The sequence below is a fragment of the Molothrus ater genome, chromosome 9, assembly GCF_012460135.2.
Source record: "Molothrus ater isolate BHLD 08-10-18 breed brown headed cowbird chromosome 9, BPBGC_Mater_1.1, whole genome shotgun sequence".
Classification (NCBI taxonomy): Eukaryota; Metazoa; Chordata; class Aves; order Passeriformes; family Icteridae; genus Molothrus; species Molothrus ater.
This window is the reverse complement of record NC_050486.2, coordinates 3,208,495-3,232,739: the sequence shown is the minus strand read 5'-3', so window position 1 is coordinate 3,232,739 and position 24,245 is coordinate 3,208,495. Positions and strand designations below refer to the sequence as shown.

Sequence of the window (24,245 nt, the reverse complement as noted above, 5' to 3'; positions counted from 1 at the left end):
GGCACTGTTTCATTCCTCCTGCCTTGTCAGGGGCGAGAACAGCCCTGTGTGGTTGGGATGTTGTCCATACCTGAGTAAGGATCTCTCATTCCCAGCTCTCTCAAATCTGGGTTCTTTAGGAGCTGAGTACAGGCTCTACTTTCTTCCTCCTGCCTTGTCAGGGGTGAGAACAGCCCTTGGATATTGTCCATCCCTGAGTGTTTGAGGATCCCTCATTCCCACCTCTGAAATCTCTGGGCTCTTTAGGAGCTGAGCACAGGCTCTGCTTCCTTCCTTCTGCCCTGTGAGCAGCAGGAACAGCCCTTGGGTGTTGTCCATCCCTGAGTGAGGATCCCTGGATCCCTCATTTCCACATCTCTGGGTTCTTTAGGAGCTGAGCACAGCTCCTGGGCTTGCAGCAGCTGGCAGGAGGGGGATGATGCCAGCATACACACAGCAGAGGGGTGTCCCTGCCTTACTCCCACCTGGGATGATTTTGCAGAGGCTTGGCCAGAAGTTTTTTACAGGAAGGGTGATAAAGTTCTGGAATGGTGGAGTCGCCATGCCTGGGTGTGTTTAACAAAGCCTGGATGTGGCACTGGGTGCCAGGGTTTAGTTGAGGTGTTGGGGCTGGGTTGGGTGAAAAACACCAATTACTTGTTTGTTTGTTTGTTTGTTTTTTAAATTTTAAAAGTTTAATAGTAATAAAATGGTTATAAAAATAGCAATATAATTAGAGTAATAATAATTTGGACAATTTGGATTAGGACAATATGAAACAACAGAAACAAAGAGTTACAGACAGTCCAGGTACCTTTTCTAGGCAAAATAAGCCCAAAAAAGGTCCCATGTTAACAGAGGATTAACCCTTAAAAGCAATAACCTTTTGCATATTCATACACTTCATACATGATGCATAAATTCCATTCAAACACAGGATTTTGTCTGGTCAGTGTCAATTTCTTCCTCTGAATCCTGACGGTGTCTTAATGGGTAAGCGAGGTGAAAGAAGCTTGTTTCTCCTGATAATGGGGCAAAAAATTCCCTTTCTCTGAAAGATTCAGGTGTCCTGTGGCTGCTATCTTAGTGAGACTACTAAAACTATATTTTACACACTACTTAAGAAAATTAAGACAGCATAAATTTCTAACATAACACATATTCATTTGAATATTTGTGAAAAACACCAATCATAAAATATGCATTTTTCGTAGTTGGACTCAATGATCTTGAAGGTCTCTTCCAACTTGGTCATTCTGAATTCTGTGAATCCCCCATATTTTAAGCAAAGAGCACGTCCTGGCCTGCACTTCCCAAAGGTGGCAGCGGCCACAAGCCCCGTTTGCAGAGGTGCCTCCTCAGCATGGGAACAGCAGGAGCAGCTTTTGCAACCCCAGCAGAGCTTTCCTCACGCTCAGCCTGGGCTGGGAAGGCTGTGGCACACGTTGAACCGGTTTCTGCAGCTCTTGGGCTGAGAAATCCACCTCCTGCTCTGGCCAGCCCCACACCAGGAGTGCTGCAACAGGTGGAAGCTTTAGGGCTGGCATTTGCTGGCCTTTCCTTGCTGAATTTGGGATGACTTTCCCACGCTGGCAGCATTTGGGGCGTCCCTGCCACAGGTGTGCTTAGCATGGGAGGTTCCCTCCAGGAACAAACAGAGTTCCAAGGAGTTGCTGGTCCAGTTTGTCTGTCCCTGTCCCACAAGGATCTTGTGCTTCCCCAAAACCTCATGATCCTCCTGTGACTTCCACCTGTGCCTGAAACCTTTGCTGCACTGGGAATGGAAGAGGGAAAATGTCCTGTAGCCTCTTAGAATTACTAGGAGTAATTACCTAGAATTTTGCTTTCAGAAATCCTTCAATAAAGTATTTGAACACTTATTTGAAAATGTTGTTTTTGTTTTTTTTTTTTACAGAATCACTTAAGTTGTTAAATACCTAAGATCGTTGAGTCCATTTGCAAAAAAGTGTAAAGCTTCACAGAGCTGTTGAAGATGAAAATAAGGATTTTTACCAAATTTAGAGAAGTTGTAAACTTTCAAGGGATAAAAGAGACAGCCTGATCTTTGATGCTAGAAATTAATTTACGTGATGTAGTAAATTATTTAGATTTTTTTCCTGAAAGCCATTCCAACCACACTGTGGTTTGTATTCTTCAGAAACCAGGCTGTTTTTTGCTGTTCCATAAGGGAAGCTCTGATTTGGGGCTTGGAGGCAGCGAGGAGATTTTTGGGAGCTCTTCAGCGTGCTCAGCTAAGCAATTCCTGCTGGGAGAGGAGAGCTGGGTGCAGAGCACACAGCTGCAGAACTGGTCAGGAAAGATCTGATGAAACATTTCTGCACCGTGAAAAGTGCCAGCTCATCAGAATCCCAGCTGTCTGCAGGGAAGAGCTGGGCTCCCTGGAACTTTTATCAGGAAAATCTTTGTGGCATGTGTGTACATGCACGGTGGGGAGGGGGGGTGTGTGTGTGTGATCCCATCCTAGCTTGGTGCAAAGAATGTGGATTTGGTATGGAAGAAGTGCCTTTGCTTCTCAGGGAAAAGCTGGGTTGGTTTGAATTTGGATTTATAAAAGTAGAGGGGACTTTCCCCTCCCCACCCCTGGAAAGGTTTTACAGCTAAAGGAAGAAGCCATAAATGTTTTCAGATGCTTTGGTGGTTTTCCTCCTCATTTTCGTTTTTAGTGATAGTTGGAAATTGTCAGTGGTGGTTTTAAGAGAATTAGGGCAGGGATGATGATACAAAACACTGGTGTGGAGTTAAATATTCAGTGTTCTGGTGAATGAAATGGGGAAATGAAGTCGAGGAGAGGCAGGATGGCTTTCTGCAGGATGAATCCCTGGGATTGCCTGCTGTGGGATGCCAGGGATGCTGAGATCTTACAAGGATCCAAAAAGAGATGGCTCAATTGCAGAAGCAGCGAGGTGCTGGGCTGCCAGGGTCCTTGTTATGGGTGAAATTAGAAGGAACATTTCCCAGGCAGCCTCTAAACCCTAAAAACTTCCTTGTAATCCCTGTGTCCATGGATGGTCTCTGTGGGCTCCAGGTTCCCCACAAACCACGAGAAGGACAGGGTGGTCAAAGGAAGAGGGAAGGGGCAGAGATCAACAGGGGCTGAGGCAGCCAACCCCTGCTGCCAAGCACAGATGTTTCATTTCACAGTTTCCCTTGCTGGGAGGAGGGATTTGACACAGAGAGGATCTGCTCTGCCCTTGCAGAGGATCTGCTCTGCCCTTGCTGCTCTCAGCAGTGGCTGCTCCTCCTGTGGTGTGATTTTCTGGCAGGTCCCAAGGTCCCTTGTCCTTCTGGGGACCTGGAAGGGAGTGGGAAGCAGAGCAGGCAGCTCCACAGCTTGGGAGCATCCCTGTGCCACCTCTCCATCCTGCCTAAAGTGGGAAGCAGAGGCACTGAGGACACATCCTGCCCTTGCAGAGAGTCTGCTCTGCCCTTGCTGCTCTCAGCAGTGGCTGCTCCTCCTGTGGTGTGATTTTCTGGCAGGTCCCAAGGTCCCTTGTGTCCCTGAGGGACCTGCAAGGGAGTGGGAAGCAGAGAGGCAGCTCCATATCTTCACAGCATCCCTGTGCCACCTCCCCATGCCGAGGGAAGCAATGGCACCGAGGACACATCCTGCCCTTGCAGAGGGTCTGCTCTGCCCTTGCTGCTACTCTGTGATGTGATTTTCTGGCAGGTCCCAAGGTCCTTGGTCCCCCTGGGAGGCCTGGAAGGGAGTGGGAAGCAGACAGGCAGCTCCATAGCTCGGGAGCATCCCTGTGCCACCTCCCCATGCCACCTAAAGTGGGAAGCAATGGCACTGAGGACATATTCTGCCCTTGCAGAGGGTCTGCTCTCCCTTGCTGCTACTCTGTGGTATGATTTTCTGGCAGGTCCCAAAGTCCCTGGTCCCCCTGGGAGGCCTGGAAGGGAGTGGGAAGCAGAGCAGGCAGCTCTGTGGCTCGGGACCATCCCTGTGCCACCTCCCCATCCCTCCTAAGCTGGCACCGAGGACACATCTGCACACGGAACGCGGCTGTCATTTGCCCCTTGGCTACGAGGAAGGTGACATTGAGATGCAGGGAGAGGGGGGAAAGATAATTAGGCAGACAAAGCACCCTGAGGATGGCTGGGCTGTGGCTGAGGAGTTCCCGTGATTAATTGGGGATGTTTAGCCCCAGTGACCGAGGCTGCTGCCTGCTCGAGCTCAGTTTGCTGGGGAGGAAATCACTGCAGAGAAAAACATGGAGTTTTTCCCGTGTTTCAACCCAGGGCTGGCCTGTTTCTTTATGCCCTGGACACAAGGCAGCCTTTGGAAGTGGCACAGGACCCATTGCAGGCGTGTCAGAGAGGGCAAAAAACATACAGGAAGGTAGAGTACAATAGAAGGGTTGTCTGATAGGAAACCCCAGACAAATAAATGCATTTTTTCCCCAGGAAACCCAAACCAGGACCATAACCCACTGAAAGATCTCGGGGTCACATTTTTTCCAAGGGAAACAGCTGCCTGAAGAAGCTGATAGCTGGGAGGGGGATTTTTTGTTTTTCCCCCCTCTTTGTGTTTGGAGAGGCTGCTGGAGGAGCAGCAGGATATCTGATGGGCAGAGGGACAGGTCACTGCTCTCCAGGGGAGCAGAGGGAAATCCCAAGCCAGTGGCTCAGAGGGAGGGAAGGGAAATTTTAAACCATTTGTGCAGGGGGGAGAAGGGGGAATCCCAAATCACTGGTGACAATTAAAAAGAAGTAAATGTAGGAGAGAGTCCTGCCTGCCTGGGACAGCAGCACTGTGATCTCTGCCATGGGAAGGGGGTTTAACCCTGGAAAACCCCTTTGCTTTCTAGTGCATGGCTGTGCTGCAGCTCACACCTCCCTGTGGTTTTGGGGCGGGTGTCTCAGCGCTCTCAGAAGCTGAGGGAGCTGCTTCCTCTCCTTTGCCTTTCCATCTGTATTGATTTGTTTGTGTTTGTTTCACTTGTGTTAGGCTCTCATTCATCAGCGATGAGTGTTTGGCTCTCTGGGCTGTGTTTTGGGATGGTTCCCAGCTCCTGTGACCTTATCTCCAAGCAAGGATAAAGCAGAGCAGTTGGGAACCCTGGGGGATTAGTTACCAATATCCGATTGTGGCAGGTCCAGGTGGCACCCACGTGAATCACTGCTTTTTTCTGGGGGAAAAAACCCAACCCCAGACGACTTTCCTCCTCTTCCTCCTGAGCTCCACATGGATGCCTTGCAATTTAGATGTTTATTCCCATCCAGAAATGAACTCAAGCTGTGGATAGATTCCCATTTGGAAATGTTCCTCCCTGTCCTGTTTGGTTTACATCAGCAATCACTGGGGACATGCCTGGATCTCCCAGGGGCTTTGGCTGTCCTGAAGTTCTGTTTTTGCTCCAGGCAGCTGTTGGTGTGAAGGCTTTTGCCTCAGCACCACTGGTGGTGAGGGGCTTTTGATGGCTTTGTTCCCACCCTCCTCTCAGGAAGGCTCTAACTCATGAATCCTGGTCTGAATGTGGGAAAAATGTGCATTTTATGATTGGCTTTTCACAAATATTAAAATAAATATTATATGTGTTATGTTAGAAAGTTATGCTGTATTAATTTGCTTAAATAGTGTGTTAAATGTAGTTTAAGGTTATAACATAAGGTTAAAATAGAAACTATGCTATGTAAGATTTATTTTTTTTTTTAAAGAGGACTCACACCAGATAGCAGCCACAGGACACCTAAATATTTCAGAGAAAAAGAATTTATTGCTCCCTTATCAGAAGAAATGAACTTCTTCCTGCCTTGCTCAGTCCTGAAGATGCCGTTAGGATTCAGAGGAAGAAGCTGACACTGCCCAGACAGAATCCTGTGTTTGAATGGAATTTAAGCATCATGTACGAGGTGTATGAATATGAAACAGGCTGTTGCTTTTAAGGGTTAATCCTCTGTTAAGGTGGGTCCTTTTTCGGGCTTATTTTTCCTAGAAAAGGTTCCCGGACTGTCTGTAACGCTTTGTTCTTATTGTCTCATATTGTCCTAAATCCTAATTGTCCAGATTTTTATAAGTCTAATTATATTGCTATTTTCATAGCCATTTTATTACTATTAAACTTTTAAAATTTTAAAACCAAGTGATTGGCATTTTTCACAGGATAAAGAGAGAGGCATGGATGCACGGCAGTGCACTGGAACAGCTGTGATGGATGCTTTCAGTGTGTGCTTTGAGGAGACCCGAATTTCACCGTCCATCCTAGCTGGAGGGTTTTCCACCTCTTGAAAAATCCTCCAGCTGGGAGGGGAAATGGGGAAATGAAGCTGAAGAAAGGCAGGATGGCTTTCTGCAGGATGAATCCCTGGGATTGCCTGCTGTGGGATGCCAGGGATGCTGAGATCTTACAAGGATCCAAAAAGAGATGGTTCAATTGCAGAAGCAGCAAGGTGCTGGGCTGCCAGGGTCCTTGTTATGGTCGAAATTAGAAGGAACATTTCCCAGGCAGCCTCTAAACCCTAAAAACTTCCTTGTAATCCCTGTGTCCATGGATGGTCTCTGTGGGCTCCAGGCTCCCCACAAACCACGAGAAGGACAGGGTGGTCAAAGGAAGAGGGAAGAGGGAAAACCCTCCGACCAAGCTTTTCCACCTCTTGACTGCATCTGGGGGACCTGGCCCGCACATTTGGCGACAGCGAGGAGCTGGCGGGGGGCTCAGAGGGGAACAGGATCTCGCTAACCACATCCTCATTCCGTGCTGGGAGCCAGATGGCCGGGGCAGGACGGCAGCGGGGCTCAGGCAGGCTCGGGGGGCGGCAGAGCCGCGCCGCTCCCGCAGCCGGGGCTCCCCGAGCATCCCCGGGATGCGGCCGCACGGATCCCCCCGGCGAGGAGCATCCGGGCGCCGACCTCCCCCGCTCTGCACCGAAACGCCTCCAAAAAATAATAAAAAAAAAAAAAAAAAAAAAAAAAAAAAACCAAAATAAAGAAGCCGGTGGTGTGTGCGCAGCCCTGCGTGCGGTGATTAGTGGTACCACAAGCTGCTTCCTCCCTCCTTCTGTCGCATTGTTTTCCTTCCCAGGTGGCCCACCGGGGCTGCCTCCTGGCCACCGTGCCGGCCGCACCTTTGTCTGCCAGCCAGCCCGGCCGCCCCTTCCTCCCCTTCCTCCTCCTCCTCCTGCTGCTGCTGCTGCTGCTGCTGCCAGAGCTATTTCGGGAAGCAGCAGCTGGGCCCGAGGATTGTTAATTGTTCGTCAAAGCCCTTCCAAGCGCGCTGGATGGATCACATGAGGAGATTAGAGCGACGGTCACACCCTTCCCCTCCGCCTCCTTGCGCCGTGTCCCCCCCTGACCCGCGGGGCTGGGGGCGGTGTCCCCAGGGTGGGAGGGCAGGGGGTGCGTCCAGCTGTGCCCAGCTGTGGCACCGCGGGCATGGAGAGCTGGAGGTGGCCGTGCTGAGCGGGGCAGGAGCCTCGGGGCAGGCACAAGGGAGGCAGACAAAGCCACCCCAGGCGCTGACCTCAGAAGCTGCCATGTGACTCTGCCTCAAAGTTACTAAAGCATGACATCAGCCTGGGAGGGAGCGGCAGGGCTGCCACCAAAATAAAATACTGCCTGCCTTCAACCGGCTGCTGCTGCTGCTGCTGGAGCCCCCCTCCTGCGCTTCCCTGCATCCCCCCAGGGATGATTGCCATTCCAGGTAGATCCTGCTGGAAAACAAATGAAAAAGATCGCTTTGACACAGACAAACTAAAGGCAGTTGAGTCTTTGGGTCATTCCCAGGGGTGAGATTGAAGTGTGTCAGTGAAACAGTGACATCTTCAATGAAAAATCCTTTCCTTAGGATTTTTCCTCCTTAGAAGCTGAGAGGCCTCAGGTACAAAATGTAACCAATGGTTATCTGCTGCTGTGGAATGCAACAGGTGCATCTGGGATTGGTCCATGTTGGTTGTTTCTAATTAATGGCCAATCACAGCCCAGCTGGCTCAGACAGAGAGCCGAGCCACAAACCTTTGTTATCATTCCTTCCTATTCTATTCTTAGCCAGCCTTCTGATGAAATCCTTTCTTCTATTCTTTTAGTATAGTTTTAATGTAATATATATCATAAAAATAATAAATCAAGCCTTCTGAAACATGGAGTCAGATCCTGGTCTCTTCCCTCACCCAAGAACCCCTGTGACCACCATCACAAAACAGCCCACTTTAGATAATGATATTAATGTAGTGTGCCTGCACCTTTGCTTGGGCAAATGTCCTGGGCCATGATTCTGAGATGAGATGTTGTTGTGGAAAAGGGAAAACCATCACCCCATGTCTGCAGAGGGCACAGAGAGCGGGCAGATATCGAGGCAGGGCTTTGGTGCCCCAGCAATGCCGTGCTGATGGATGTGCCTGACACCAGGCAGGTTTTGAGGCAGGGCTTTGGTGCCCCAGCAATGCTGTGCTGATGGATGTGCCTGACACCAGGCATGGTGCTGCTGGGTGAAACTCGTGCTGCTGGGTACCAGCCCTGCTGCCCAGCGTTGTGCACCTCTGCTCCTCCTGCTCTGTGTGAGCTCTGAGAGGGATGAGGGCTCGCTCAGTGCCCGTCCCTGTCCCCGTCCTGCTGATCCCTGAGCCGGGAGGGGCTCCTGGGCCGCCTGTTCCCAGGCAGGGTAGAGGCCAAAAGGCAGGGACTGGGGAGCAGAGGTGCCTCATGCCATCAGGGTGAGCTGGTGAGCAGCAGAACAGGTCAGATCGGATCCAGGCATCTTCACCCCACAGAGCTCCCACGCTCTGCCTCCTCCTCCTCCTGCCCTGGGCTTTTCCCAGCTGCTGGGGTGACTTTGCACTGCTGCTTTTTGTCCCTGAGCTGGGATATGCCCAGCTGAGGTGTATAAATCTGACTTGCTGACCCTCTGCTGAAGATGCAAGTGCCCAGATGTGGCAAACAGCAGCCCCAGAGCTGCTGATGGCTCCTCCAGGGCCACAGCCAGCCCTGTGCCACCAAGAGGACACTGCTGGTGGGCAGATGTGGGCGAAAAGCCGTGACTGGAGTCCCAGGCATGCCAGCCCAGACCTGCCCTGGCTGGTTGGGCTGACCCCAGGGCTCAGGACAGGGTGTTGCTGGCCCCAGGTGCGGGGAGCAGGTTTGGCAGGTCGGGAGAGCCTCGGTTCCCACCGGAGCTCGCGTCCCTCTGTCCTCCCACGCCGGGCGTGGAGGGGACAGCCCCACTCCCTGTGACCAGGACAGGCTCTCCCTGCTCTGGGCTGAGCTGGGACTTTCAGCCTCTGGGACTTTTTGTCTGGGCCTGGCTGTTTTGGCCCTGTGGCTGAGCATGCCCCAGTCTGGTCATTCAGATGGTGGAGGTTTGCTGGAGGAGGGCTGGGCATTTTGAGATGTCAACACTCAGGCTGACATTGCTGTTGTGTCCATTTGAGGTTTTCTATCTGTGTTTGACCAGGAGGAAAGCATACATCTGTCCTGATCGTGGGTTTGTTGCTTTCTTTTATTTTTTTTTTTTGAGAAGGTTCTTGCTATGTCAACTCTGCCTCATCTTCACCTTTTTTTTTGTTATTACCTCTATAACCAGCCACCCTTTTGTCCTTCCAGAAAGCCAGGATAGGGTGTCAGGTCCTGCCAGCAAAACATCATGACAGCCTGTGGCTTTCCTTTGGGGGAGCGTGTGGGTTCATCCCCTGGGAAAAAAGGGATGGAAGCAAGTTTCATGTGTCAGCTGGGAGTGGAAACTGATACTCTGGGGCAGCACGGTGAACTTCCTTAATTTTAGGCCCTTTCACTTCTTTTCTGCTTGCAGATGGTGGTTAGTCCTTGGTGGAAGGAGGAGGGTCTGTACTCTAAGCTCTGAAACTTTCTCAGAGTCTTCCCTGGTGCCTGGAGCTGTGTCTGGGGGTGACAGTGTCATCCCCTGTGTCCCCTGCTGATCCTGCCACCAGCTTTCACAGCTACATCCCAGTGATGCTCCGGTTCCCAGCCAAGGTGCTCCAGTTTGCCATGGTCCCCAGTTTGCTTGGAGATGCCCTGTTTGTCCTCCCCGCAGCCCTTCCCAACCCTGTCGTGCATCTTCTCTCTGCCCTGGGCTTGCTGGGAGCTTCACTGCCAGACCCCTGGAGCAGAATTCCACCTGGCAGCTAGGCAAGCACGGCTTTCTGCTCCACATCAGGGCAGATTTTCCCTGAAATCCTCACTTCGCCCTCCAGCCATCACCACCAGCAGCTCCTTCTCCAGCACAAGATCCCAGACAAACATTGTGGGAAACATTCCCAACCTGACCAAACGGAGGCTGCGCTGGGTTTGATGGGTTTTGTTCGGTTTTTCGTTCAGTTTTTTTTTTCTCCTTGAGGAACGTTTCCATCGCTTTTCAAGGCTAAAATTCCCCCCGTTCCTTCCTGGGGTGCAGCGAGCCGGGGGTGCCGCGGTGGGCCCCACCCCGCGCGGCGCGCCGCCGTTGCCGCTTTAAGAGCGCTCTCCGCGGGGCGAGCTTTCGAACGCGCTGCCCTGCGCTGCCATTGGCCGGCGCGCGCGCGCGGGGGCCAGCCGGCGGTTGGAGCGGCCGGCGGCGCGCCCTGATTGGCCGAGCCGGGGGCGGTATAAAAGGCGGGCGAGCGCGTGGGCTCGCTCAGTCTGCGGCGCGAAGGGGCGGCGTGCGGAGCTGGCGTGAGGCGCGGGTCCCCGCTCGGCCGGGCGTTCTAATTTTTTTTTTTTTTTAAATTTTTTGACTTCTCTACTGCCCCCTTCGCCCATCTGCTTTCCCCATGGAGTTCAAGCTGGAGGCGCATCGCATCGTCAGCATCTCGCTGGGCAAGATCTACAGCGCGCGGGGCCAGCGCGGCGGCCTGAAGCTGCACAAGAACCTCCTGGTGTCGCTGGTGCTGCGCAGCGCCCGCCAGGTCTACCTGAGCGAGCCGGGCTGCCCGCCCGAGCCGCCCCCCGCCGCCACCGCCGGCCACCCCGAGGAGGAGCCGCCGCCCCGCACCGCCGCTTGGGCGGCCGAGGAGCCACCGCCGCCGCCGCCGCCCCCGCAGGACGAGGCGGGGAGGGACTGCCAGGGCCCCCGGCCGCGGCGCTGTTGCTGCGGCGAGAACCGCGGGGGCTGCGCCGGGGCCCCCCCGCCGCCGCACTGCCCCCGCAAGCGGAGCGCCGGCGAGCGCGGCCAGGCGGGCTCCCCGGTGAAGAAGCCCCGCCGCGAGGAAGAGGAGCCGCCGCCGCTGCCGCCGCCACCGCCCTCACCGCCAGGCGAGCAGGAGGACATGGAGACGGGCAACGTGGCCAGCCTCATCAGCATCTTCGGCTCCAGCTTCTCGGGACTGCTCAGCAAGGAGCCCAAGGGCCGGCGGCGACCGCCTCTGGACGGCGGCGAGGCGGCGGCGGGCACGGCGCCCGCCGAGGCGGCGGCCGAGCCGGGACAGATCTGCTGCGACGAGCCGGTGCTGCGGACCCTCAACCCCTGGAGCACGGCCATCGTGGCCTTCTGATGGCCCGGCCGCAGAGACTGGCTCCCCGCCGCGGGCCGGGGGGCCCGGAGGTGACACCCACCGAGCGCCGCGGGGCTCCGGCGCCGGCCAGACCCGGCGCCCTTGGCCGCCGCACCGGAGGGACCGCGGGGCAGCAGCGGCTGCGGCGCTTCCCCGTTCCCCGCCGGGTCCCGGCTGCCGGCACCCGCCCTGGGAGCGCCCCCGGCCCTGCCCTCCCGGAATTCCCCTTCCCGGCAGAGCCGCCGCCCTCTCCGGCGCCCGGGGGAGGCTCCTCGGCCGCCGCCGACCCCGGGGGCGCCCCCGGCGGGTGATATTTTGAGCTTGGAAAGTATTAAGTTTATTAAATAAAGTGTCTATTTTGGAAAGGTTTAGGTCAGAACTATTACATGGTGCTTTTTAAAAGTGTTTTATTGAGAGGAACGAAGTTTACAGACGCTCTGACGGAAAGTCCTTGAGCCTGTTTGTTAGGCTTGGTAACTCCCGGTCTTTGTTGTATAAAGGCTTGGGGCTCCCGTAGGGAATTTTTGTACAGTGTTCTCCTTCAGTGATGTATCATGTTTTGTATAAAATGTAATTTCTACGTGTACAACACGTATTAAATATTTTCAACTGTATGAGCCTAGTTCCTGTTTGTGCCCCAGTGGCTCGAGGGGGAGGAGGGCAGGCAGCAGCCGGGGTGTGGTTCTGCATGTCTGTGGCTGGATCCACCCAGCCTCGCCAGAGGCTTGGGGTGGGTTGGAGTCCGGCTCTTCTGGGAGCTGGGGAAGAAAGAGAACCTATGTCAGGGTGCCTGGAGTCCTTCCCGGGATCTTCCAGGTGCTCCCACCGCTCTTCTGGCTACAGCCTCTTCCCGGGCCCGGAGCTGCCGTGGCATTTGAGGTCTTGCTCTGAAAGTACCTAATGTGCAGAGTCACTGTCTGTGGGTGGAAAGCGGTTGCTAAATCCCAGAGGAGCAGCTGGGTGCAGTCTGAGCAGCCTGTGGCACAGCTGGGCCGAGCACTGGCCTCCAGCGTTGCCGGCTCGCAGATCCGGACTGGGGCTGTGTGAGTGGAATTCACCCAGTCGAACACAGCTACTGCTCTGCAAGAAGTGTTTCTGTGCCTCTTCTTTGCTGTTACTTGTAGAATAGTTCAAACGATAAATATCAGGAGGTAGTTTTTTTTTTCCCCCACTTCTCTTTCATTATCAGTAAAACTATAACTGGGTTAAAGTTCCTGCTGTTAGGGGTGGGGAGAAAAGTTTGGCCTGCGCTTCACAGTGAGTGGAGCGCCCCAAGGCGTTGTAATTAGACTGAATTGTGGGGGATTTTTTTTTTTCCTTGCTTCTTGCTGGAAGATTCACTAGAGGCTTCTCTGCTCCTAATTAATGAACTTTTCAACTGGGGATTGCGTCTCTGGCAAGTGGAAGATGTTTGTGTGCTGTGAAATGCAGCCTGGGATATCTGGCTGAACCTTGGGAGCCTGTTTTGGGAAGGGACATGAGAAATGACCAGCAGTGGGGTTTTTAACACCTTGGACCTGTGAGAAACAGGAGATGTTGGGCTGGGTCATCCCAAAGCAGGGGGATCAGAGAGATGAGGAGAAATTGCCTGGTTTGGGGAGGCTTTGAGGCAGCTCTGCTCCTTGGTGTACAATTTAATAGCTCCTTATTCTTAGGTAAAAGCAAAAGTCCTACCATCTTAATTTTCTAGGTAATTGCACCTAATGGTGACATAATTTCAGTCTGGTAGATGACACAAGGAAATGGGGTGTGATGAGACATTTCTTTTCACTCACTGACCTTTGGGAGGTGATGGGAAGGTGCTGTCCCTGCTTCCCTCCTACAGGTGCTCTCCAGGAGAACCCCACACTCTCACTCCTGTCTCAAGGGAGGCGAGGAGCATCTCTCCAGTGAGAGGAGAGGGGGGATGGCTGCACAGTGCTATCCCCCCCAGCTCTCCTGCTCTTAGGGTCAGAAGCTGGGCTGCAGGATGGAAACAGCCTCCTGCTCCAGCACAGTTTCCTTCCCAAGGTTTCAGTCCTGCTCCTTGTCCACCAGCAGCATCTCCATGGAAGTGAATGATTTTGCCCAGCTTCCAAATCCCAAAAATGGGACGTGGGCACTCCTGATCTTGACATTTTCAAATTTTCTAGGAAGATCACGTGGTCCTGCTGGTTTGTGTGGCCCTGCTGTCCCTACACAGACAAGACCCAACCTCCCTCTGGCACAGAGCACCCAGCAGAGCTCATATCTACTCTGTCTTCCAGAGGAGAGTTGTGCAACACCTTAATTGCTGCTGGCCTCTGCCAGCAGGGCAGGGACTGCCCACAGGTGCCCACGCAGCTCCCGTGGAGCTGCCTGAGGTGAGCGAGCTCTCCCTTCCCAGCTCATGGCCACAGAGCTGTGTCCCCAAAGGACCCGGCCCAGCTCCATCTGCTGTGCTGACACACGCCTGGTTTGATCCCCCGGCTGGCTTTTTACTGTGTGGGGTTTGCCTCTGGCTGCTGTGGCTGAGTGGGACAGAAAAAATAATAGAAAAAACCCCAGAGATGTGATAGATGCTGGTGAGCTCTGCTGAGGGGTCTGGACCAAACCAGCCTCAAATTGAAAAGACCCCTAATAATGGCACTGTGTTGCTTTTGGAATCAAATTTTCTGCTCTGTTTTGTTTATTTTTTACTCACCCAGTGCCATTCCCCCCCCCCCCCCCCCCCCAATTCTTATAATCACTTTTACCTAAATTGGTTCTGTTTTTTAAAATTCATCTCTTCTGTTGTGTTGCTTCTACCCTTGTACTTTTCCTTCTGCCCACAGAGCTACAGAGATGAGGCTGACAGAGGGGACAGCTGAGCAAGGACAGGGAATGAGCTCAAGCTGAGGCTGATGACCCAAACTCACTGCCCAGGCCAGTGATGAAGGAGGGAAAAGAAGTGCATAAATAAGCCAGATAAAAATAAAAACTTCCATCACTTGGGACAGAGGTTGACTCCTATGGAAACTGCCTCACCGGGTCGAGGAGGAGATGACTTAATGGGAAGATGGCAGGATCCTACCCTTCCTAGAATAGTAACGAGCTGCTGGAAGCGCTGGCCCCGGCTGCTGCCCTTCCCCCAGCTCGGGTCAGTTCCCGTGGGAGAGGAGAAGTGCTGGGAAAATCCTCCAGCACCGCCGGAGGGTGGGATGGATGCTGGCAGAGGGATGTGGCAGCTGGGCTGCCTGGGTGATGCTCGGGAAGGAGGGCAGGCAGCAGCAGCAGCCGCCTTTCACTTTTCTCCTGCTCTAATCATCCAGGAGCAATCCGGGGCTGCGCCTCTCCTCAGGGATCCCTTCTGGGGAGAGGGAACGACTTCAAACGGGCTCTCGCCAGGAAGGGAGTGTCAAAGGTGTGAATCATCCCGGCCTTGAAAGGTGTCTGGCCGGGCCAGGTGCCGGCAGGGGCTGGGGGAACCCTCGGGGTTTGGGGGAGACCCTCGGGGCTGGGGGAAATTCTCGGGGCTGGGGGAACCCTCGGGGTTTGGGGAACTCTCGGGGCTGGGGGAGACCCTCGAGGTTTGGGGAACCCTCGGGGCTGGGGGAGACCCTCGGGGCTGGGGGAGACCCTGGGGCTGGGGGAGACCCTCGGGGTTTGGGGAACTCTTGGGGTTTGGGGAACCCTCGGGGCTGGGAGCCGATGGGCAGCCAGGGGTTTGGAGGAGCCCCGCGTTTCACTCCGGCTGCCGTCTCTCCTTCCTGGCCTGATGCAACCCGGCCGTCCCTCCTCTCCTGGGCCATGGGGAGAGGAGGAAGGCTCTGCACACTCACTGCTGGAGCATCCTGTGTCAGCGCTCAGGAATCCGGCAGGCTGCAGGGAGGGGGGCAGGAGGCAGGGCAGCGGCGGGGCTGTGCCTGCTGGGGCCTCTCCCTGCCTGGGGAAACGCGGGGAGCCCCAGGGTACCGGGGCACCTCCTGGGGGTACCAGCGCATCCCCGGGGGCTGCACCTCCTGGGGTCTCTCCCTGCCTGGGGGTACTGGATCATCCCCAGGGGTTGCACCTCCTGGGGTCTCTCCCTACCCGGGGGTACCAGAGCTACCTGAGCATCCCTGGGGGCTGCACCTCTTGGGGTCTCTCCCTGCTTGGGGGTACTGGAGCATCCCTGGCAGCTGCATCTCCTGGAGTCTCTTCCTTCCCAGAGGGACTGAAGCATCCCTGGGGGTACTGGAGCATCCCTGGGGGCTGCACCTCCTGGAGTCTCTCCCTGCCTGGGCAGCCCAGGGACACCAGAGCAGCTCTGGCAGGAAGCTTTGCCAAAGGCTGAAGGCCAGGACAGGGTATTTTGGGGGGAAGGAGGGGTGGAGATGTGCTGTGGCACAGTGCTTGGCTGATAGCTCCAAAGGCTGAGGAGGGACACGCCTGCATCTCCCGTGCTGCTGCAGGGCTTGCATCTGTCTCCAATGTACTGTGCTTGCCACTGATGCTCTGCCAATGTATATTTAGGGTGGGAGGGGGGACCCACCCTCAGTATAACCCCCCTCCCCGCTCCCCAGCGTGTTGGGGGGCTCTTGCAGGGGAGCAGGGAGAGGCTCCGTGCTTTCCTGGGCAGGGTGGTCCAGCCCAGGGGGAGGGGGAAGGCGGTGGAGTTGCTGGCAGGGCTAAGGCTCATGGAAAACTCCAGGGCTTCTTCCAAGGAGGATCCTTTGAGAGACTGGAGCGGGGCAGGGAGAGGGCTTGGCACGGTGAGGGGATGGCTGGAGTGGGGAGAAGCTGGCTGGAAGGTGCCCAGAGCTGCCTTGGCAAGGAGGAAACCCAACAGAGGAGAGTTATTCCAGGCCAGCACGGGTTCCTGGAGGCAGGGTCAGGGCCAGGATGAGCGACAAACACAAACAACTCCCTCCTCTCGGCCTTCTGGTTGTGATTTCTGCTCCTGACATGCAAACCCTGAGGGGCCCCCTCCCCTCCCTCCTTCTCCCCAGCTGGGCGAGGGCTGGCCCGGCTGCCTAATGAAATGCAGAGCTGCTTGGGAGAGTAGAGAAAAAAAAAAAAACAACCAAAAAAAAAAGGCTCTGTTCGAGGTTTTGTGCCTCTGGTTTCCTCTGGCCCTCTCTCCCAGCGGGGTGATTTATTGGTGATGGAGCCCGCGGAGAGGGGGAGGGAAGGGCTTGGAGCTGCAGGCAAATAGTCATCGTTTATTTCCCAAGCACTCACGCGAGGCAAAGGGAAAAAGGGGAGGAGAGGGAGGGAAACTGCCTGGGCAGGGCCGAGGAGCATCATTTGCTGGAGCTGAGCTCTCCCAGTTTGTCCCCGTTGCTCTGAGGTGGTACTGCAGCATCCCTGGGGGCTGCACCTCCACCTTGGGCACTTTGCACACCAAAGGACCGGCTTTGAGGGGGATGCCCTTTCCCTTTATCCCAATTTCCCCACTTTGTCTCCCTCCTCTTGGGCAGGGGGTGCTGGGAGCTGCCTGCAGGCATCTGGGCTGGCTCTCCTGGCCCTGCACTCTCTTCTCCAGTTCAGCCAGGGGGGGACTCCTCATCCTTTTCCCCTCTCCTGCAGCATCAGCCAAGGAGGCCGGCCAGACCTTTCCCAGGCTGGCAGAAAAGCAGAGATACCCATTGCCACTGACCTGGTTTTGGGCACCTGCATGCCCAAAAGTGACATGCTGTGACCTGCCTGGCTGCAGATGCGTTTGCTGCCTGCAGCCACTCAGCTCAGACCAGCCTTAGAGTTAAGCCAGGCTTTAGGCTCTGCAGCAGTGAGGGGTGCCCATCCTGCAGGATGCTCTGGTGTGCTGCTCTGTGGCAGGGTGACCTCCTGCTCAGGGCTGTCCTTTTCCATGCTCACTGCTCTGCTTGGGAGCTGTGAAAAACGCCAGTCACTTGTTTTTTAAAATTTTAAAAGTGTAATAGTAATAAAATGGTTATAAAAATAGTAATATAATAAGAGTAATTAAAATTTTGGACAATTTGGATTAGGACAATATGAGACAATAAGAACAAAGAGTTACAGACAGTCCAGGTACCTCTTTTTGGGCAAAATAAGCCCAAAAAAAGACCCACCTTAACAGAGGATTAACCCTTTAAAGCAATAACCTGTTGCACATTCATACACCTCATCCATGATGCATAAATTCCATTCAAACACAGGATTCTGTCTGGGCAGTGTCAGCTTCTTCCTCTCAATCCTGATGGTGTCTTCAGGCCTGAGCGAGGCAGGAAGAAGTTCATTTCTTCTGATAATGGAGCAATAAATTCTCTTTCTCTGAAAGATTCAGGTGTCCTGTGGCTGTTCTCTCCCTGCGAATCCTTTCTTTAAAAAAGTATCCTACATAGCATAGTTTCTATTTTAACCTTATGTTATAACCTAAAACTATATTTTAACACACTACTTAAGCGAATTAATACAGCATCACTTTCTAACACAACACATAGAATATTCATTTGAATATTTGCTAAAAGCCAATCAAAAAATACGCATTTTTCACAGGAACGAATGTGGTTTCCTAGGGGGGGAGGTCTCCTCCTCCTCCTCCTCCTCCTCCTCCTCTGCTGACAGCATCTGACCTCAGCTGTCGTCCCTGGGATTAATCTGAGCCCCGGGACAGGTTGAGGCATGTCCAAGGCGGAGGGAGGAGAGCTTCATGCATACAGACACAGAGGAAGGAACAAAAACAATTCCCAGGGAAATATTTTCCTGCTGCTTTTCCTGGCAGCGAGCAGGGCGGGAGGAAAAGCCCTGGCTTTAAATTGCTTGCAGGAGAATTTCCCCAACTCCAGCCGGGGATCGGCTTTTCCTTGGCCTCCTGCACCTCGTGGAGCTCAGCCCCTACTCCAGACCCACACAGGGATGGCACAAAGGGTGCCTGTCGAATTTGGAATAATTTAATCATGTCTTTTGTAAATTTTTTTAGATTTTGTAATGTTGTATTAAGGCATTAAAAAAAATATAGATAATTTAAAGGTAAATAGATAATACAAATTCATTTCCCACAGGTGCTCAGCCCCCCGATGTGCTGCTCAGCATCCCAGTCCCTGGGATTAAAATTTTTGAATTTTGTAAAGTTTTTTTAAGGTAATTTTTTTTAAAAAAGGTAAATAGATAATTTAAAGGCAAATAGATAATAGAAATTCATTTCCTACAGGTGTTCAGCCCCCCAAGGTGCTGCTCAGAATCCCAGGCTCTGGGATAAAAAATTTCTGAAATTTGTAAAGTTTTATTAAGGTGGTTTTTTTTATATATATATAAATAGATAATTTAAAGGTTAAGTAAATAATACAAATTCATTTCCCACAGGTGCTCAGCCCCCCGAGGTGCTGCTCAGCATCCCAGCCTCTGCTGAGCAAAGGTGTAATTTTTTTGAATTTTGGAAAATTTTGTTAAGGTAATTATTTTTTAAAGGTAAATAGATAATTTGAAGGTAAAAAGATAATTTAAAGGTACATAGATAATACAAATTCATTTCTCACAGGTGCTCAGTCCCCCAAGGTGCTTCTCAGCATCCTGGGCTTTGCTGAGCTAAGGTGTAAATTTTTTGAATTTTGCAAAGTTTTATTAAGGGAATTAAAAAAATATATAAATAGATAATTTAAAGGTAAATAGATAATACAAATTCATTTCCCACAGGTGCTCAGCCCCCTGAGGTTCTGCTCAGCATCCTGGGCTCTGGGATAAAAATTTTTGAATTTTGTAAAGTTTTATTCAGATAATTTTTTTTTTTTAAAAAGGTAAATAGCTAATTTAAAAGGCAAATAGATAATAGAAATTCATTTCCCACAGGTGCTCAGTCCTCTGGGGTGCCACTCAGCATCCTGGGCTCTGCTAGCCAAGGATTGCCTCTGACTGCTGCTGCCTGCCAAGCTCCGGCTGCTCGGAGCCAAGTGAGGGGAAGGAACCTCCCCAGTGTGAAAAGTAATGTAATGGCACAGCACATTACATGGCTCTGTGCAGGTATTTACTGTATGTGTTTGGTTGAATTGATTAGTAGTGCTGTATCAACATTTTAATAGTATGGCAAATGTAGTTTTGTAGTTAAAAGGTAGCTTTTGTAGTTAAAATAGGAACTATGTATGTGAGATTTTTTTTAAAAAAAGAATGAGGTACTCGCAGCGAGATAGCAGCCACAGAACACCTGAATCTTTCAGAGAAAGGGAATTTATTGCTCCATTATCAGAAGAAATGAACTTCTTCCTGCCTCGCTCAGTCCTGAAGATGCCGTTTAAGATTAAGAAGAAGAAGCTGACACTGGCCAGACAGAATCCTGTGTTTGAATGGAATTTATGCATCATGTATGAGGTGTATGAATATGTAACAGGCTGTTGCTTTTAAGGGTTAATCCTCTGTTAACGTGGGTCCTTTTTCGGGCTTATTTTGCCCAGAAAAAGGTTCCCGGACTGTGTGTAACTCTTTATTTCTATTGTCTCATATTGTCCTAATCCAAATTGTCCAAACTTTTAATTACTCTAATTATATTATCATTTTTATAACCATTTTATTACTATTAAACTTTTAAAATTTTACAACCAAGTGATTGGCGTTTTTCACACCCAGCACAGAGCAGGGTCCGCTGGTGGACTCTGCCCTTTGCCTCCTCCTCCTCCTCCTCCTCTTCGTGTGCTGTTTGCTTTGGCAAGCCCCAGCTCCACCCTGGCAGCGGGTCCGGCTCAGGCGGGAATGGGGAGCAGGGAGGGGAATGGAGCAGCAGAGGCTGCCCCAGGGCGGATGGGACACGCCGGCCCTGCTGGGAAGGGCAGGAAGGACACGGCTGCCTCGGAAATCTGGAGGGTGGGATGGGAGAGGCAGGAAAGGGGAGAGAGGGCAGGATGCAGGGAGCATGGCCGGAGTGCTGGGCAGTCCTGTGGGTGTCTGCTGCCCTCCTGGAAGAGCAGGGGATGCTGGCAGTGTGGCACAGCCACAGAGAGGATGCTGGCAGTGTGGCACAGCCACAGAGAGGATGCTGGCAGTGTGGCACAGCAGCAGCAGGGGATGCTGGCAGCATGGCACAGCAGCAGCAGGGGATGCTGGCAGTGTGGCACAGCAGCAGCAGGGGATGCTGGCAGTGTGGCACAGGGGCAGGGGATGCTGGCAGTGTGGCACAGGGGCAGCAGAGGATGCTGGCAGTGTGGCACAGGGGCAGCAGAGGATGCTGGCAGTGTGGCACAGCAGCAGCAGCAGCAGGGATGCTGGCAGTGTGGCACAGCAGCAGCAGGGGATGCTGGCAGTGTGGCACAGGGGCAGCAGCAGGGGATGCTGGCAGCATGGCACAGCAGCAGCAGGGGATGCTGGCAGTGTGGCACAGCAGCAGCAGGGGATGCTGGCAGTGTGGCACAGGGGCAGCAGGGGATGCTGGCAGTGTGGCACAGCCACAGAGAGGATGCTGGCAGTGTGGCACAGGGGCAGCAGGGGATGCTGGCAGTGTGGCACAGCCACAGAGAGGATGCTGGCAGTGTGGCACAGCAGCAGGGGATGCTGGCAGTGTGGCACAGGCAGCAGGGGATGCTGGCAGTGTGGCACAGCAGCAGCAGGGGATGCTGGCAGTGTGGCACAGCTGCAGCAGAGGATGCTGGCAGGGTGGCACAGGGGCAGCAGAGGATGCTGGCAGGGTGGCACAGCAGCAGCAGGGGATGCTGGCAGTGTGGCACAGGGGCAGCAGGGGATGCTGGCAGTGTGGCACAGGGGCAGAGGATGCTGGCAGTGTGGCACAGCCACAGAGAGGATGCTGGCAGTGTGGCACAGGGGCAGCAGATCCTCCCCAGTGCTGTCCCACAATCCCAGCTGGAGCCTGGCTGGAGCATCGTTAGAAATCAAAGGGAGGCAGTGGCTGTTTCCATGTGTCCCACTCAGCTCCTCAGATTTATTCCTGCCAGCTTGGGCATGGAGCAGTGCAGGCAGCTGGGCTTTGCCAGCACACGTGGTTCTCCATGCCAGCTGCTCCCAAGCAGTGTGTGTTGGTGGAAATGCCAAGCCAGGAGCCAGGGCAGGACACGGGTTTGTCCCCAAGGCATGGTGCTGAGGGCACCAAGTGTCCTTGCCCTGGCTCCTCAAAGGAGGCTGTGGGAGCAGTGCAGAGCTCTCTCTCCATGGCAATGGGACTGATGGTTTTTAAGGCAGGAGGAATTGATGTGAGGGATTTTTTGCCCAAAACTGGCCCAGGGCAGTTTTACAGCATCTACAGAACTGTGGGAATGGGCAGCCTGTGAGGGGCAATGGGACACCCTCACCTCTGTGGGGTGAGAGAGAAACCCCTGGAGCCCAAACTTGCCCCCATTGCAGGGCTGAGCGGATGGAAAACCCTCAGGGGAAGGCGTGCGGAGGGCAGAGCTGGCCACTGGTGGTTTGCAGCCTTGTGTGCTCTGCTGGGAGTGTTTGACCCCAGAGCCCTGGCCATGGTGGGGAGGCTGGGAGGAGCCACATCCGGAGGAAGGCACAGCTCCCGTGGGAAGGCAGGAGGGACGGAAGGATGGACAGGGGAGGGAACCGGGACTTTTCTTCCTGTCCTTTGGAACAGGTTTCCCAGATAAATGGATGTCCTATCCCTGGAAGTGCCCAAGGCCAGGTTGGATGGGGCTTGGAGCAACCTGAGATAGAAGTGTCCCTGCACATGGCAGGAGGATTGGAGCTTTTAAAGTCTCTTCCAGCCCAAACTATCCTATGATTCCCTCCTCTGTGGTGTGACATGGGTGGTGGTCAGGGAGAGCTGCAGAACCCTGTGTGGTGCCTTCAAGCAGGGATTTACCCCGTGCCACAAGGGCCATGGCAGCACCCAGCACCCAGCCTGTGCCACTTCCTTCACTGCTGTGTCCCTGCCCTGTGGCTTGGCAAAGCATATGTCAGCAGGATGTGAACCCTGGATGGAGGGAGCTGGCTATAAACCTGGAGAAGAGGAGGCTCAGAGGTGACCCTATTGCTCTCTACAACTCCCTGAAGGGAGGCTGGAGACAGCTGGGGTTGGTCTCTTTCTCCAGGCAGCTCTGACAGAACCAGAGGACACAGGCTCAAGCTAGGGAAGGTGTAGGTTGGATATCAGGAAAAAGTTTTTCAGCAAAAGAATAATAAAGTACTGGAATGCTCTTCCCAGGGAGGGGGTAGAATCACCATCTCTGGATGTGTTTAAAAACAGACTGGACATGGCACTGTGTGCTACAGTCTGGTTGAGGTGTTGGGGCATGGGTTGGACTCCATGATCTTGGAGGTCTCTTCCAACCTCACTATTCTGTGATTCTGTGATTCTGTGATTTTGTGATAAACCCCCTGGATATTCATGGTGTTGTTCTCCCATCCCTTCTCAGAGTGTGGCTCTCTCCTTAGAGGACAGCACTGCTGAGACATTTGCAGTTAGAATTTCTCCCAGCCTTGTCCTTGTTGTGCTTCCCCAGGAGGAATTGTTTTGTGTTCAAGGGCCAATGTGCAGGGTGGTGGCCAGGGTGACACATGCCTCGTGCTTGACCTTGTCTCCCTTTGGTCCTGGCAGCGCTCCCTGCACGGGGCTCGCTGAAATTCCCTTCCTGGAAACAGCAGAGGAGCGAGCGAGCGTTCGCCTGCAGTCGGGAGGGTGTGACGTGATGTGCCTGGTCAGGGGCCAGCTGGGGGGGAGCAGCCACAGGGCTGGGTCACAGCAGTGCCACAGGGCTGGGTCACAGCAGTGCCACTGGGCTGGGGCAGCAGCAGGAGACGCTTCTCAGGGGGTGCTGGGGAAGATGAAACAGGGAAGCCTTACAGATATGATTGCCTGGGAAAAGATTTTGAGGATATGGAAATGGTAAGTGAGATTGAAATGAGAGCAAGCTTTGAGATACCTCAGTTACTGAACAATGGGAAAACAATGGCATGGCCAGCTGAAGGTGATCCCCTTTTGATGAAACAACACCCTCTGCTTGCAGACAGCTCCAAGGGTCAGAGCAGACCCTACAGCTTGGCAGAAGGGGTCCAAAGAGGAGTTTTTAGGGTTTAAAATGTAACACAGTATGGTAATGTAATGATTCTTACAGGCTGTATGGAAATGCTATAGGATTTGTATCTTGTATTAGATTGGTTAGTGAGAATTAGAATATTCAGTACAGAAGAAGATTTATGGTATTGTAACAGGAACTTCACTCTCTTTTACTCTTTACTCTTTTGCTCTCTCTCATCCTCTTTACCACACTCTTGCCTTCTTTCTCTTTACCTCTCTCTCCCTCTCTGGGGCCTGCTCTGAGCTGTGGCTGGCAGCTCCCAGCAGGGCCCTGCACCCAGGCCCTTTGCAATAACCCACAAGTTCCAGACCTGGCTGCAGAGATCTCTGCTCTCCATCCATCCTGACCGTGCTACCCCTGTCTCTCCTACAAGCAGGGCTCACACCCAGGCAGGAGGGAAGGCTGTTACAACAATCAGGGTTAAAACAATCAGGGTGCCAAGTGGCAGGAGGAAGGAGCCACCTCGTGTTGTGTCCCCAGGGAAGGGAGGGTGGCCATGCTGCCACAGAGCTGAGCACAGAGCTGGGCTCGGATCCCAGCCCTGCCATGCTGGCAAGGTCAGTCCCCTCCCACGTCACCCCAGTGCATCACTGTCCCTTCCCACAGCTCCTTCCCTCTCAGTTCCCAGTGGATCCCAGCAATCCCAGTTCTGTGCCCGTGGCGCTCCCTGGAGCTCCCGGTGCAGAGCTGGCTGTGTCTCCTCCTAAAATCCAGCTCAGGCCGTATCTCCTCAGGGTGTGGAGAAGCTCTGGGGCAGGGGGAGCTTGGCTGGGTGCCTCACTCTGCTCTTTTCCCAGCACAGCCCTGGGGGAAGCAGTTGTTTGGCAGGAGCAGCCGGAGCATCCCCTGCGGCTCCCGCCCGGCCGCGCGTCGCTTCGTGTTAAATCAGGAGTGGAAACGCTGGAGTGACCTTGGGAGGGAGAT

General features: G+C 53.6%; 1 protein-coding gene across 1 annotated transcript; it reads left to right on the top strand.

The window, feature by feature from the left end:
• Window positions 1–10,597: 10,597 nt before the first annotated feature.
• IER5 (immediate early response 5) lies at window positions 10,598–12,035 on the top strand. The gene has a single exon (XM_036387876.1). The coding sequence runs from the start codon at window positions 10,702–10,704 to the stop codon at window positions 11,419–11,421; it is 720 nt and encodes a 239-aa protein (XP_036243769.1). The 5' UTR covers window positions 10,598–10,701; the 3' UTR covers window positions 11,422–12,035.
• The last annotated feature ends 12,210 nt before the right edge of the window (window positions 12,036–24,245 follow it).

Excerpts from the sequence above, each read along its gene's own strand:
- IER5 (XM_036387876.1), top strand. The coding sequence starts at position 10,702 with ATGGAGTTCAAGCTGGAGGCGCATCGCATCGTCAGCATCTCGCTGGGC.